General features: G+C 38.3%; 1 protein-coding gene across 3 annotated transcripts in view; it reads left to right on the top strand.

The window, feature by feature from the left end:
• The window catches only part of SMARCC1 (SWI/SNF related BAF chromatin remodeling complex subunit C1), a 180,349-nt gene that overhangs the window by 23,792 nt on the left and 140,323 nt on the right, over positions 1 to 16,234 (top strand). For all 3 annotated transcript variants that reach the window (XM_027097002.1, XM_027097001.1, XM_027097003.1), the window contains exons 3-5: positions 4,849 to 4,934; positions 13,375 to 13,456; positions 14,609 to 14,701. In XM_027097002.1, coding sequence (XP_026952803.1) covers positions 4,849 to 4,934; positions 13,375 to 13,456; positions 14,609 to 14,701 — 261 coding nt within the window. The remainder of the gene's footprint in view (positions 1 to 4,848; positions 4,935 to 13,374; positions 13,457 to 14,608; positions 14,702 to 16,234) is intronic.

Genomic DNA, 16,234 nt, shown 5'->3' with positions numbered 1-16,234 from the left:
CGGCCATGGCTCACGGGCCTAGCCACTCCGCGGCATGTGGGATCTTCTGGACCGGGGCACGAACCCGTGTCCCCTGCATCGGCAGGCGGACTCTCAACCACTGCGCCACCAGGGAAGCCCTGAATGGTATATTTTTAACACTTCACCTTTTTTTTTTTTTTTTTTTTTTACTGTTTTATATTTATTTTATTTATTTTCTTTATCTTTTTGGCTGTCGGGTCTTAGTTGCGGCATGCGGGGTCTTCGTTGCAGCATGCAGGATCTTTCATTGCGGTGTGGGCTCTTTGTGGCGTGTGGGCTTCTCTCTAGTTGTATGCGTGGTTTTTAGAGTGCGTGGGCTCTGTAGTTTGTGGCACGTGGGCTCTCTCGTTGAGGCACATGCGCTCAGTAGTTGTGCCATGGAACATGGGATCTTAGTTCCCCGACGAGGGACTGAACCCACGTCCCCTGCATTGGAAAGTGGATTCTTAACCACTGGACCACCAGGGAAGTCCCTAACACTTTATCTTATTAGCCTATTTGATGATCACATTTATATTAAATTTTTAGTTCCAAAATATGGAAGTCATTCAGCATTTGATTTATTTGAGCTCTGCTTTTATAATCCATAAAGTGCAAATCTTTTTCAAATTGTTGCACAGATTTTAGCTATAACTTAAATGCATAGTTAAATATAGTTATACCATGTTTCAGTGGTCATTAAAATATAAGAGTTCAGTTATAATTTTTCTAAAATTTAATGTCAAGAACCTAAATTGGAAAAAGAAACTAATGTATACTAATATTTCTTATTCAGCAGGAGAACCATATTGTAAATTGTGTGTTACTGGAATTTTCCACATGTTAAAAATCAAATTTTAAATTTACCAGTAGAGTTTTGTAGTATATCAATATTTTGTCCATTAGAGTTTTTTCTTTTTTTCTTTTATTCAAGTATAGTTGATTACAGTGTTTCAGGTGTACAGTGAAGTGATTCAGTTATACATACATACATATATATTTTTTTTTCAGATTCTTTTCCATTATAGGTTATTACAAGGTATTGAATATGATTCCCTGTGCTATACAGTAGGTCCTTGTTGTTTACCTATTTTACACATCATACTGTGTAGCTGTTAATCCTAAATTTTCAATTCATCCTTCCCCCCTCCCCCTTTGGTAACCATATGTTTATTTTCTATGTCTGTGAGTCTGTTTCTGTTTTGTGAATAAGTTCATTTGTATCGTTTTTAAAAATGCTTTTTATTTTTATTTTTAAAATATTTTTCTTTAATTTTTTGGCTGCACCACGTGGCACGCAGGATTTTAATTCCCCGACCAGGGATTGAACCCATGCCCCCTGCAGTGGAAGCGCAGAGTCCTAACCACTGGACCACTAGAGAATTCCCCATTTGTATCATTTTTAAGATTCCACCTATGTGATATCATACGACATTTGTCTTTCTCAGTGTGACTTACTTCACTTAGTATGATAATCTCTAAGTCCATCCATGTAGCTCCAAAAGGCATTATTTGGTTCTTCTTTCTGGCTGAGTATTATCCAGTTTTGTGTGTGTTTGTGTGTGTATACACCACATCTTTATCCATTCAACTGTTGATGGACATTTAGGTTGCTTCCATGTCTTGGCTATTGTAAATAGTGCCGCTGTGAACATTGGGATGCATGTATCTTTTCAAATTAGAGTTTTCTCTGGCTATATGCCCAGTAGTGGGATTGTTAGATCATATGGTAGTTCTGTTTTTAATTTTTTAAGGAACCTCCTTACTATTCTCAATAGTGGCTGCCCCGATTTATATTCCCACGAACAGCATAGGAAGGTTCCCTTTTCTCCACACCCTCTCCAGCATTTATTGTTTGTAGACTTGTTTTTTCTTTTCTTGTTAAAATAAATCTATTTATTTATTATTTATTTTTGGCTGCATTGGGTGTTTGTTGCTGCGCATGGGCTTTCTCTAGTTGTGGCGAACCAGGAGCTACTCTTCGTTGTGGTGTGTGGGCTTCTCATTGCAGTGACTTCTCTTCACAGGCTCTAGGTACACGGGCTTCAGTATTTGCAGCAGGCGGGCTCAGTACTTGCGGCTCGCGGGCTCTAGAGCACAGACAGGCTCAGTAATTGTGGCGCATGGGCTTAGTTGCTCCGCGGCATGTAGGATCTTCCCGGACCAGGGATTGAACCCGTGTCCCCTGCATTGGCAGGCTGATTCTTAACCACCGCGCCACCAGGGAATTCCCTCTTTGTAGACTTTTTGATGATGACCATTCAGACTGGTGTGAGGTGATAGCCCATTTTAGTTTTGATTTGCATTTCTCGAATAATTTGTGATGCTGAGCATCTTTTCATATGCCTGTTGGCCACGTGTATGTCTTCAAAGAAATATCTATTGAGATTCTCTACCCATTTTTTGATTGGGTTGTTTGAGCTGCATAAGCTGTTTTATATTCTGGAAATTAATCCCTTGGTTGAGTCACATTGTTTGCAAATATTTTCTCCCATTCCATAGGTTGTCTTTTCATTTTGTTTATGGTTTCCTTTGCTGTGCAGAAGCTTTTAAGTTTAATTAGGTCCCATTTGTTTATTTTTGCTTTTGTTTCCATTACTGTAGGAGACGGATCCAAAAAAATATTGTTGTGATTTAAGTCAAAGAGTGTTCTGCCTATGTTTTCCTTTAGGCATTGTATAGCATCCGGTGTTACATTTAGGTCTTTAATCCATTTTGAGTTTATTTTTGCATGTGGTGTTATAGAATGTTCTAATTTCATTCTTTTACATGTAGCTATCCAGTTTTCCCAGCACCACTTATTGAAGAGACTGTCTTTTCTCTATTGTATATTCCTGCCTCCTTTGTCATAGATTAATTGACCATAAGTGCATGAGTTTATTTCTGGGCTTTCTGTCCTGTTCCATTGATCTGTGTGTCTGTTTTTGTGTCAGTACCATTACTGTTTTGATTATTGTAGCATTGTAGTATAATCTGAAGTCAGGAAGCGTGATTCTTCCAGCTCCATTCTTCTTTCTCAAGATTGTTTTGGCTATTTAGGGTCTTTTGTGTTTCCATGCAAATAAAAAAGTTTTTTTTTCAGTTCTGTGAAAAATGTCATTGGTAATTTGATAGGGATTGCATTGAAACTGTAGATTGCCTTGTATGGTCATTTTGACAATCTAGGAACATTGTATATCTTTCCATCTGCTTGTGTCATCTTCAGTTTCTTTCATTACCATCTTACAATTTTCAGAGTACGGATCTTTTGCCTCTTTAGGTAGGTTTATTCTTAGGTATTTTACTCTTTTTGATGCGATACTAAATAGGGTTGTTCCCTTAATTTCTCTTTCTGATCTTTTGTTGTTAATGTATAGAAATGCAACAGATTTCTGTATATTAATTTTGTGTTCTGCAACTTTACCTAAGTCATTGATTAGCTCTAATAGTTTTCTGGTAGTGTCTTTAGGATTTCTTATGTATAGTATTATGTCATCGGCAAACAGTGACAGTTTTACTTCTTCCTTTCCAGTTTGGATTCCTTTTATTTCTTTTACTTCTCTGATTGCTGTGTCTAGGACTTCCAAAACTATGTTGCAGAAAAGTGGTGAGACTGGGCATCCTTGTCTCGTTCCTGATCTTAGAGGGAATGCTTTCAGCTTTTCACCATTGAGTATGATGTTAGCTATGGGTCTGTCATATATGGCCTTTGTTATGTTGAGATATATTACCTCTGTGCCCACTTTCTGGAGGGTTTTTATCAGAAATGGATGTTGAATTTAATCAAAAGCTTTTTCTTCATCTGTTGTGATCATATGGTCTTTATCCTTCAGTTTGTTACTGTGTATCACGTTGATTGATTTGCAGATATTGAAAAATCCTTGTGTTTCTGGGATAAATCCCACTTGATCATGGCGTATGATCCTTTTAATGTACTGTTGGATTTGGTTTGCTAGTATTTTGTTGAGGATTTTTACATCTATGTTCATCAGTTACGTTGGCCTAATTTTTTTTTTTAATTTATTTATTTTATTTTTGGCTGTGTTGGGTCCCCGTTACTGTGCGCAGGCTTTCTCTAGTTGTGGCAAACGGGGAGCTACTCTTCGTTGCAGTGTGCAGGCTTCTCATTGCAGTGGCTTCTCTTGTTGCAGAGCATGGGCTCTAGGCTCGTGGGCTTGGTGGTTGTGGCTTGCGGGCTTAGTTGCTCCGTGGCATGTGGGATCTTCCCAGACCAGGGCTCAAACCCATGTCCCCTTCATTGGCAGGCAGATTCTTAACCACTGCGCCACCAGGGAAGCCCGGACTAATATTTCTTATTGTACATTTTAAAAGTCAGATCTTAAATTTACCAGTGGAGTTGGTGGTATATCACTATTTTGTCCATTTAATGTTTTCTGCTGAAACAGTTTGGTGTATATTTTGTAAATCTTGTTTTTCATTTCATTCATGTAAATCTGTTTACTTAAAGAAAATTTTCTAAAGAAAATTAGAAAAATTTCTTTGTACCTCAGTTTGTTTCAGAAGTATTTAAGGAGGTTATCAAATTAGAAGTTGTGGGCTTCCCTGGTGGCGCAGTGGTTGAGAGTCCGCCTGCCGATGCAGGGGACACGGGTTCGTGCCCCGGTCCGGGAAGATCCCACATGCCGCGGAGCGGCTGGTCCTGTGAGCCATGGCCGCTGAGCCTGCGCGTCCGGAGCCTGTGCTCCACAATGGGAGAGGCCACAACAGTGAGAGGTCCGCATACCGCAAAAAAAAAAAAAAAAAATAGAAGTTGTTTATAACTTTGAGTTTATTAAGCTTAGAATTCAGACATGAGTAATTTTGTCAGAACTTTGATTTTTCTCATGTGTAACTTGTATCATTTTTTAGGCAAAATGTTTCATGGATTTCAAAGCTGGAGGCACCTTGTGTCACATTCTTGGGGCTGCTTACAAATATAAAAATGAACAGGGATGGTAAGTTTTTGTATTTATTTGCATGTTTTGCTGTGATATTGAAGTTTTTCAATGTTAAACCTGTTCCTCCTTTGTATGGTGTTAGAGAATTCTATAAGCACGTTATGATTAATATCCAAAGTATGTTGTCTTTTATCCAAAGTATGTTGTCTCTTATCCAAAGTATGTTGTCTTTTATCTAGAGCCCTAATTTACTTTTTGCCTACATCCAAGAAAAATATCAAACAAATGTTGCAGTTATTATGCAAGTTATTTTTCATATATGGTTGTATGTAGATAATAGATGGATGTGCATTATTAGCAAATTGGAAGGTAGGCTCACTGTGAAATACATAAATGTGCATTATAATGTGCTGAAAGACACATTATATATTGTTTTATTGATTAAACGAGCACGAGAGTTTGTTGTTATCAGGGGGTAGCCTTCTGTTTTTCAGTTCTGTTTTCAACTCTGCTGTTGCAGCTCTTGCCAGAGTATTCTCTGATCTAGGATTGACAGCATGTCTGGGTACTCATATATGGTTTGTACCCTCGCTCTTGTTTCCCAGTTGGAACTCTTTACTGGTTTTCTTGTTCAGCTTGTATCTCTTCCAAGTCCGACCTGGACTCTTGAGGACAGAGTGTCAAAGTGAAATGTCTTTTCCTAAGTCATTGTGTAACTCGCTTTGTGTGCCAGTACAGTGAAATATTTTTATCTGAAAAGATTTAAGATGGTTTAGAAGAATATGTAAAATAAATCGTCTTTAAATTAAAAATGGGGCCAAAAAAGAAGTAAAGGATAGAGCTAAAGACTTTAAGAGGAATGAGGAGTAAATGTTTTCTTCTCAGATTGTACCAGAATTATCCTCTTTCCAGTATAATTATAAACCAATTGCAGTACACACCTTCCCCCATCTCCTATGACTTACACACTTGCAGTGAGTGGATCACTTATGTTCCAACAGTGCATGTTTTAGTAACTGCCCACCCATTTGGACATCTGAACAGTGGGCTATCATCTTGATACTGCTTCTGACTTGCCCCACGCCCAACATACTGTTCTGAACCTTTGTTCTCCAGTCGAACCTCACAGTGTAGCTCCAAAGTTTGTTGGTTTCCTCATTATGGCCATTCTCTTTTCCTGTTGTTTCTTTTTGTTTCTGCTTTCTTTCTTACTTCCTGCTTCCTTTTAGGTTCCAGTGATGTCAGGATGGAGTGTCATGTATATGAGGTTGAGTGGGAACACCTGGTAATTATTGGTATATTTGTGAATAGACTGTACAGATTAAGAGTCCAGAATTAGAGGGACTCCCCTGGTGGCACAGTGCCAGTGCAGGGGACACAGGTTCAAGCCCTGGCCTGGGAAGGTCCCACATGCCATGGAGCAACCAAACCCATGTGCTGCAACTACTGAGCCTGCGCTCTAGAGCCCGCGAGCCACAAGTACTGAGCCCACATGCCACAGCTACTGAAGCCTGCACGCCTAGAGCCCGTACGCTGCAACAAGAGAAGCCACTGTAGTGAGAAGTCCGTGTACCGCAACGAAGAGTTAGCCCCCTCTCGCCGTGATGAGAGAAAGCCCTGGTGCAGGAACAAAGACCCAATGCAGCCAAAAGTAAATAAATAAAATAAATAAATTTATTTAAAAAAAAGATTCCAGAATTAGTGTGTTTGAGTTTGATCTTTCTGGATGTTTCTAAATAGTGTTAAAAAAAAAAAAAAAAAAAGGCTTCCCTGGTGGCACAGTGGTTGAGAGTCCGCCTGCTAATGCAGGGGACATGGGTTCGTGCCCCGGTCCGGGGCCCGTGAGCCGTGGCCGCTGAGCCTGCGCGTCCGGAGCCTGTGCTCTGCAACGGGAGAGGCCACAACAGTGAGAGGCCCGTGTACTGCAAAAAAACAAAAACAAACAAACAAACAAAAAAAGGAACGACTTATTTGTAGTGTTTTTTCTTTTCTTTTTTAATAAATTTATTTTATTTATTTATTTATTTTTGGCTGTGTCAGGTCTTCGTTGTTGCCCGCACGCTTTTCTCTAGTTGAGGTGAGTGGGGGCTACTCTTCGTTGCGGTGTGCAGGCTTCTCATTTGGGTGGCTTCTCTTGTTGCAGAGCACGGGCTTCAGGCGCGCAGGCTTCAGTAGTTGTGGCTCACAGGCTCTAGAGTGCAGGCTCAGTAGTCGTGGCGCACCGGCTTAGTTGCTCTGTGGCATGTGGGATCTTCCCAAATCAGGGCTCGAGCCCGTGTCCACTGTATTGGCAGGTGGATTCTTAACCACTGCGCCACCAGGGAAGCTCTTATTTGTAGTTTTTCAAGTGTAGTTATATATAACTGAGGGACACCAAGAAGGATGGTTTTGACATACTGTGGAAATCCAAAAACATTTCCTGAAGGAGAGATTAAATGTAACCAGGTTCAACCCAGTAACAGAAAAGTAAATGTCAGTGCCCTCTTGTAGAGTGATTAGGACCTTGTTTATTTTCTTACAGTTCTAAACAGGTTGCTATATGCTGTAATCATAGTTAATGCCTTTCAAAGAGATTATTGAATGAAAATATTTTGTATTTTATTAGTTTTGCTTGGCAGTGGTAAACTAGGTTCAATGAACATAAAGTTTAGGATTAGTCTTTTTTAAAAAAAATATTTATTTATTTATTTTGGCTGCGCTGGGTCTTAGTTGTGGCATGTGGGATCTTTAGTTGTGACCTGCGGACTTCTTAGTTGCAGCACGTGGCCTTCATAGTTGCGGCATGCGTGTGGGATCTAGTTACCTGACCAGGGATCGAACCCAAGCCCCCTGCATTGGGAGCATGAAGTCTTACCCACTGGACCACCAGGGAAGTCCCTAGGATTTGTCGTAATATGAGAAGTAACCTTTTATTTTTCCCTGCGACATTATTTGCTACTGACATTTATTCCTTACAGACAAGGTCAGACCTTTTTGTTTAAGTTAGAATGATAATACTTTACTTTCTACCTTAAGACTTGATTGTTCAACTTTTATTTCCTTCTTCAAAGTCTCCTTCAGATTAAAATTTTTTTTTTTTTTTTTTTTTTTTTTTTTTTTTTTGGCGGTACGCGGGCCTCTCACTGTTGTGGCCTCTCCCGTTGCGGAGCACAGGCTCCGGACGCGCAGGCCCAGCGGCCATGGCTCACGGGCCTAGACGCGCCGCGGCATGTGGGATCTTCCCGGACCGGGGCACGAACCCGTGTCCCCTGCATTGACAGGCAGACTCTCAACCACTGCGCCACCAGGGAAGCCCTTTGTTTCAGTTTTTACCACAGAAAGTCTGTGGCAGTGGCTTTCAACTTTTAGGCATCACTTGGAGTCCTTGTTAAAAATATAAATTACTGGGCTTTATGAACATAGAGTGTCATCTACTAAGCTTGGCATGAAAACAGAATCTGCATTTTCAACAAGCACTGTAGATAATCCTAAGACCACACATTGAGAAATGCTGGTTAGTTAGGTTGTCATTTAAATGAAAATGTGGTTTAGATCTTTTAACTTGTGAAGAATTATCCATTTTGATAGCATAGTTTAAAACACTGTTTTCTGGTAGTCATCTAGCTTTTTAATTAAAAATATATATATATATTTACACACACACACACACATATATATATATAGAGAGAGAGAGAGAGAGAGAGAGGGAACGCGTGTGTGCGCTCCGCACAAGGGTTCAAACCAATTTCCTTATCCTCAAAGTCGCATAACTAGTGGGATATAATTTTTTAGTCTACTTTTGTATAGTAGACCTCCCTCTTCTTCCCATATGGGACTACTTATTTCCAGTGTCTTATATCTAGGCTGTGTGCCATTCTTTTGGGATGCTGCATACTGGACCTCTTGCTGGTGATGGTCTTCAGACTTTTATAGCTTAACCTCATTAAACAAAGCCCCTTACATTCGAGGCTAACTTTGGTCACCTCCCATACAACTGTTTGCTGTACTGTTGCTATTTGCCTTGCCCCCAGCTCAGTGCATTTTTGTTTTGCCTTTTAGAAGTTTGCTTCTGAGGCCCTTTACACCGTTTTCCCAGGTGTTAAACTCATCCGCTAGGATTCATTATTGATTAGTTTTTTTTTTGTTGTGTTTTTTTTTTTTTTTTTTTGCGGTACGTGGGCCTCTCACTGCTGTGGCCTCTCCCTCTGTGGAGCACACGCTCCGGACGTGCAGGCTCAGCGGCCATGGGTCACGGGCCCAGCTGCTCCGCGGCATGTGGGATCCTCCCAGACCGGGGCACGAACCCGTGTCCCCTGCATCAGCAGGCGGACTACTGATTAGTTTTATTCAGACTTTTTTATGCATGTCTGAGGATGAGGAGAGAACATCTCTAACTCTATTAGCAAGAGGTATCGAATTTAGAGCAATACAGCTAATAAGGCCTTTTTGACAGACAGTAGGTATTGTCTTAGATTGAAAGGCTGCTGCAAGACATTGCCCAGCAGATTACCAGAGGAAAATAAAGCAAAAGACTTATTAATTAATTAATAAACCCTCAATGGAGAGCTTATATTTACAGCCTAGATGGCCCAAAGTTTTAAGTCAGAAAGAAAGAAAATGTGTTCATATGTAGTCTCTCTATATAGGTCTTAGAGTAATAATATCTCTTTCAATTTTTCTCCCCCCTTTTCTAGAGCCCTCCTATGAGGCCTGCCCAGTGCTAGCTTCACTCTGAAATTGTCAGGTGGAATCATAATTGTATTATTTCTTGTTATTTCAACTCAAGTTGAAATAACAAGAAACATAATACGATTGCCAAATCGTCTTCAAACAGAATTGTACTAATTTATTGTCCTACCAAAATGTATTGAGAGTGTACTTCTTCCCTGGCCAATAGTTGTATTTATTTGTATTACCTCACCTTTTGATCTTGGCAGTCTGTGATAGAGTCAAAAAAAAGGTTTTACAGTTTTAGTTTAATTTGCATTTCCCTTTTGGGCAGGTTTGAGCATCTTTCTGTATTATAAAAAGTAAAGTTTATTTGAATACCCTTGGTAATTTCAGAATAAGTCAAATAAAATCTTTCAACTAAAGGTTATACTGTATTTACCTGATTTCTTTATTTCAAGTTTTCTTAATATTCATATATGTACTTTTGCTTACCTAGCATACTGCAGATTGAGGAAAACTTCAGTGTGTCATGTTATCAAATCATTGTTTGGGAAACCATTTCAGTTTATTATTATGGAAAATATAAACTATACATAAAAGAAGAGAGAATAATATAATGAGCTGCCATGTCTAATCATGCATCTTCAGCTTTATAGAATTTCATCCTTCTCTGTGTATTTATTTCTAAAATTAGATTTTATAAAAGCATAATAACAGTACCATTATCATAACCAAGAAAATTATCAATAAGTTTTCAATGTTATTAAATATCTACTGTGTTCGTTTCCCTGATTATCTCATGAACATTTTTTATATTTTGTTTGAATCAGTATCCAAACAAGATTCATACGTTGCAGTTGGTTCATATGACTCTTAAATCTCTGTTTAAAAATTTCTGATTTTCCTTCTCACTCTTTGTTTTCCTCAAAAATAATTATTATTATTTTTTATAAAAACAGGTTGTCTTGTAGAATTGTATTATGTCCTAGATTTTGCTGATACATCCCCAAGAAGATCATTTACCATAGTCTTCTTAATTTCTAGTAAAATGATAATTAGATCTGGAGGTGTGGTCTGATTCAGTTTCATTTTTTTTTAGCAACAATACTTCATAGGCAGTGTTGTGTTTCTCCATCTGGAGGCATATAATGTCTGGTTGTTTCTCTTTTTGTAATGGACAGTTGATGTTCAATGCCTAGAGTCATCTTATCTTTAAAGTTGTAAAACTTACCAGGTGGCAGTATTCTAATTTTGAAAAAGATTAGAATGTAGATATTCTAATGTGAAGGTATAGATCCTTACTGTTATTCAGATTATTCCTTGTTAGAGACTGTTTTTCTCTCATTCCTTCTTTATTTATTAGCTGGAATACTTTTCTAAAGAGAAACTTTACTCTTCAGCAATTGGAAAGGCAGAATGAATTCTTGATTCTTTCTCTGTTAACAGATTCATTTAGTTTTTAATCTCCTTTTGCAGACAAATCCACGCAGCCCTATTTTAATTTGTTTAATGGTTGCTTTCAAACTATTTCTCAGATTTCTAATAGAGATCATTCTCTTCAGCTCCAGTATCTGAATCATTTGTTAAGGAAGCAGTTTCTCTGTGAATAATAAGTAAACTCTTTAAGTAAGCAGTTCTGTAAGTGATGCATTCTTGGATCTAGTCCTGTATTATCAGAAGCCCATGAAAGAGCGACCCCTTCTTTAGAAAGGGGAGACACTTAAATGTCTCTACTTTTATTGTGCTGAAAGAACCAATGGAAGGCTGTCAGCTGTAATAGCGTTGTCCTGGTCAGTTGATTGCTAATCTTTTGTCTTGCCAGTTAATGCAGATTGCTTGGAATTTCTGACCTACCCCTTCCTCAAAAGAGGTTAGGGAAGGAGGATACTCAAAAACATAAAAAAAAAAAGGGGGGGGGAGGTGAGATTTAAGGAAAAGTTCTGTGTATCAAGGATAAATCAAGATACAGTTATTGGGCTTCCCTGATGGCACAGTGGTTGAGAGTCCGCCTGCTGATGCAGGGGACACGGGTTCGTGCCCCGGTCCGGGAAGATCCCACATGCTGTGGAGCGGCTGGGCCCGTGAGCCATGGCTGCTGAGCCTGTGCATCCGGAGCCTGTGCTCCGCAACTGGAGAGGCCACAACAGTGAGAGGCCCGCGTATCACAAAAAAAAAAAAAGAAGATAGTTATCTGGGATGGAGGTCGCTCTTATCTATAAATGTTATTTTAAAATCTAACTAGTTCTATTCTGAATTACCTATATCTGTGCTTTAGTGGACACTTTGCTTAATTTCTTAATTGGCATTACTTTAGGAAATGTTTCAGTCTTAGCACAGTAATGAAAAAGTCATAATAAATAAATATTAGACCTTGGTCAGAATAAAGCCACACATTCCATTATCCACAGGGCTGTATAGGTCAGAAAACCTGGTCCTTGTCCTCAAGGCATCTAATGCAATGTCTTACCAGCAAAATGACTGGGGCTGTAACAGCAGGCACACATGATGTATTAGTAACATGAAGGAAGACAGCAATAGCTTCATAGAGGAAGAGACTGGAGGATTGATTCTGGAAGTGATAGTATCAAGCCCTTGAGTGGGTGGCGACATTCTAGAAAGGCTGCAGAGTTAGAAATGTTGAAGGTGTGGGGAGCATCTGCAGGATAAAACAGGATGACCTGAGGATTAAGAGCATGAGCTCTGGACTCAAACTGCTTAATCCTAGTTAGTGCATGCTAGTAATGATTTAAAAAAAAATTATAACCATGATGAACATTTATTGATCACTTGCTAATAGATTAAGCATAAGCACTCTGCTAAGTTCTTAACATGTATACTTCATGTAACCTTCACAAAAACCCTTAGGGCCCATTGTATTCATGAAGAAATTGATCCTTGTATCAGTAAATCACTCAAGACTACATAAAGATGGGATCAGGATTAGAACCCATAGCAGTTTGACTTCACAGCCAACACTCATTCACTAAGCTATACTCCTCTCCCTGGAATTAAAATGGAACAAAAGCAAAGTAAATGTTGAATAAAAAATAATGAGGAAAGAAGCATTCAGATTTGTAAAGATTTAACCCTATGGAAATGACTAAGAATAGGCAAAGACAACACCCCCATGTTATGCTTGGGTACTTAGATAAAGAGACATTGGGGAAGGGTTTCAAATAAAGGTAAATAGACGAATTTTACCACATTTGGGACAATAGTAGGCTCTAAGAGAATTACAGGCATTGTTGAATTTGAACAGATGACTTTTAAGCATATGTAAAGTAGATAGACTTTCCATATACTTGAAGAGTGGTATAGTAGTTCACTGTCTTTGGATCTGTGGATTACTGTATGATGTAAAATATCTTAGGTTTAAGGAAAACGGGATACTTCTTGGAATTGGTAGATCATTTTGACTGGAGTAGATCTTAATGTCATAAAATTTAATGTTTTATGAAGGTGTTGACACTGTGATTTCTTATACTGCTGAGAATATCATACTTTTTTTTTTTTTTTTTTTTTAACGGTATGCGGGCCTCTCACCGCTGCGGCATCTCCCGCCGCGGGGCACAGACTCCGGACGCGCAGGCTCAGTGGCCATGGCTCACGGGCCCAGCCGCTCCGCGGCACGCAGGATCCTCCCGGAACGGGGCACGAACCCGTGTCCCCTGCATTGGCAGGCGGACTCTCAACCACTGCGCCACCAGAGAAGCCCTATCATACATTTTGTAGAGTGCTATTTTAATTTCCAGATCTTTCCAACTCATTTGCATTGGATACTAAAACCAAGTTTTCACTTTTGTTTAAGGTGGGAGACAAATTACCTGATGATTTTCTTCTCTTACAGGCGGAGGTTTGATCTACAGAATCCATCCCGAATGGATCGTAATGTTGAAATGTTTATGAACATTGAAAAAACATTGGTGCAGGTAACTCAAAGTTAGATTATTAAAATTTTTTTCCTTTAGTATACTTTCATTTCTAAGATTGGCTTTATTAGATTGCCAAAAGATCAAAGGAAGAAAAGTTTTCTGAAATCTATTATTTTTACGGGTTTTTGGGGATTAGAGCTACAAAGAATGACTAAAACTTGTCATTTATAGAATATTTTTTCTTAAACTTTTGGTAAAATAATCTATGATATTTTTCTTTATTAATTTCATCTAATCCATTATTTGAATCTTTCATATTTAATATAAGTATTCTCTCATTCTACTAGTCCCTTGTGTATACAGTCATTTTCTTTGTTTTGTTTTGGATTTGTTTCATGGTTGTACCATAAATATAAATCTTATTTCCCCAACTAGATTATAACGTGGAGAAGAGAACACTTAATTTTCTTCTTTTCTTTCTTAGTGTTTTTATTGATAGGTAATTTTTAGTGATCACTGAATAACCTTCCTGGGGAGAGGCAGCTGGCAATTCTGCTAGGTATTATCATTAACTTAATGCCTGAAACTTGTCTCACAGACTATTAACTTGGAGAAATAACTGAGTGGTTTTTGTTTTTTGGTTGATTTTTGGTGATAGTTTGGGGAGTTAATATGCATGTTTTAATCATTGCTATTTATAAGATTAGAAATGGGGGAAAAGAGCTATAATCCACAGTTTTGATATTTTAAGTAACTTAGATGATGAGCCAAAATGGGCATCCCTCCCCACGTATTCTCCCCCAACCTCCACCTCCTAGGTTAGGTGAAAATGCTACATTAGACTTAGACTGTTAAGGTAAGTTCTTACTTACCTTAGACTGTTAAGGTAAGTAAGACTACGAGGATTAATTTATCAGGATGGTACCTTAATGAAAAAGATAATGAATTTCTCTAGGTCACGAGTCTCAGCAGTGTTTTGTGCAGGTGTACCTAGCTGCAGAGAAGGGATCTGGGAATGGCATTAAGTGGCCTGCTGAACACCTAGGTTTTATATTGAAATAAGACTTGTACATTCTCTACCAAAGTACGTCTTCCTATTTTAAGCAGTATGGCTTTGAGTGCCAACTTTTGCCATTAGGGTAAATGCATAAATAATGTGACATTATTTCAAAACCAAAAGAATTTCAAAATCTGTTCTTTTATCCTCAGAGCAATTGTCTGACCAGACCCAACATCTACCTCATTCCAGACATTGATCTGAAGTTGGCTAATAAATTGAAAGATATAATCAAAAGACATCAGGTAATATACACGATCACTTCAGAAGCATTGTGTAGTATAAAATTCTTGTGAATCTCAGCTATAATACCTTTTGATATCTGTACATATATGCATTAAGTGAAAGTTTTCTCTCTTTTGGTTCTTACAGTACCAAGTTTTCTTCTCTCTCCACTCACCTCCAGTTCTTAGCCTAGAATAGCATTTCCCGCTACCATTATTGAGATATAATTGACATATAACACTGTGTAAATTTAAGGTGTAGAGTGTGATGATTTGATACATGTATGTATCCTAGAGTAGCATTTAATAAAGTCATTGGTATGGATTCATCATAGTCTTACTATGAAATATGTTTATGTAGAGTTAAAGAGACCAGCATACTGTGCATCACCATAAAGTCAAACAGAGTGAGAGCTGGTGACACAGTTGTTGGTAGGAGGAGATCAAATATTACCTCAAGTAAACCTGCCTCCCCCCATTATATGTATTGTATTTATATTTGTAGCTTTGAAAAACTGACTGGAAAATTCTGTTTTCCCCATAAGCTTACCTTGTCTTGGTTTACATGTACCAGTGCTATATCCTGTCATCTTCACCTCCTTTCTCTAACTTCATTTTAGGCGAAGACCTTGCATATTTATGCATGTGTAGGTCTGTGACTACGTATGTGGTTAAACTGTAAGCAAACTTTTGTCATGGTAACGTAGCTGAGGATACTCAGAAGATAATTCTTTGAAATATCATTTGAATGACAGTTTTACCAATTCTTAGAATTAGTTGAGAAGCCTCATGAAATATCTGTCTTTTTTCTGCTGCAAGAGAAATTGCTGGTTGAATTATGTTTTAGCATTTAGTAAAATATCTTCCAAGTTCTCAAAGCAAATATTTCTAATATTGGGTTGGCCAATAAGTTCATTCGGGTTTTTGGTAAGATGGTATGGAAAAACCCGAACGAACTTTTTGGCCAACCCAGTACTTCTTAAAATTGGAGCTTGAGTACAGTCTTTTTCCTACGTATAACATCTGTACCAAAGAGAAGGGTAATAGGATTGTGCCTTCAGTTCAAGCAGTCTGAAGTCTACTTCTTTTTTTTTTTTTTTACTAGCATATGACTTTGAACAAATCACTTAACCTTTTCTCTTTTAGACTATCTCTTTATTGGAGTGACTGTCAAGTATAGCTTAATTACAGGTGGAATGTTAGAGGGCATACGTGGAACAGGTTAACCAGCTGATTGTTGATTTCAAGCTGAAATTATGTACTGTTATTGCTACCAAATCATCCTGGGAAAAGTTTATGTATTTTCCTACAATTTATACTGAACATTTATTGCTGTCATATTTCTTAAGAAATCTGACTTAGTGATTACTTTCTAGGGATAACCTCCAGTGAGATATAAAGATCTTCCCAGTTTCATAGAATGTTAGGGAAGAGATCCTAAAAGCTAATAATAATACCATTATTGAATACTGATGATCAGGTGTTTGCTCAAGCATTTAAAATGCATTAATAACTCCATTGATTGAGCACTTACAGTGTGCCTGTCACTGTTGT

The sequence above is a fragment of the Aethalodelphis obliquidens genome, unplaced genomic scaffold (genome assembly GCF_003676395.1).
Source record: "Aethalodelphis obliquidens isolate GAN/ISIS:26980383/991018 unplaced genomic scaffold, ASM367639v1 scaffold111, whole genome shotgun sequence".
NCBI classification, from domain to species: Eukaryota; Metazoa; Chordata; class Mammalia; order Artiodactyla; family Delphinidae; genus Aethalodelphis; species Aethalodelphis obliquidens.
The sequence above is the reverse complement of the archived record's forward strand: the minus strand, read 5'-3'. Positions and strand labels throughout refer to the sequence as shown.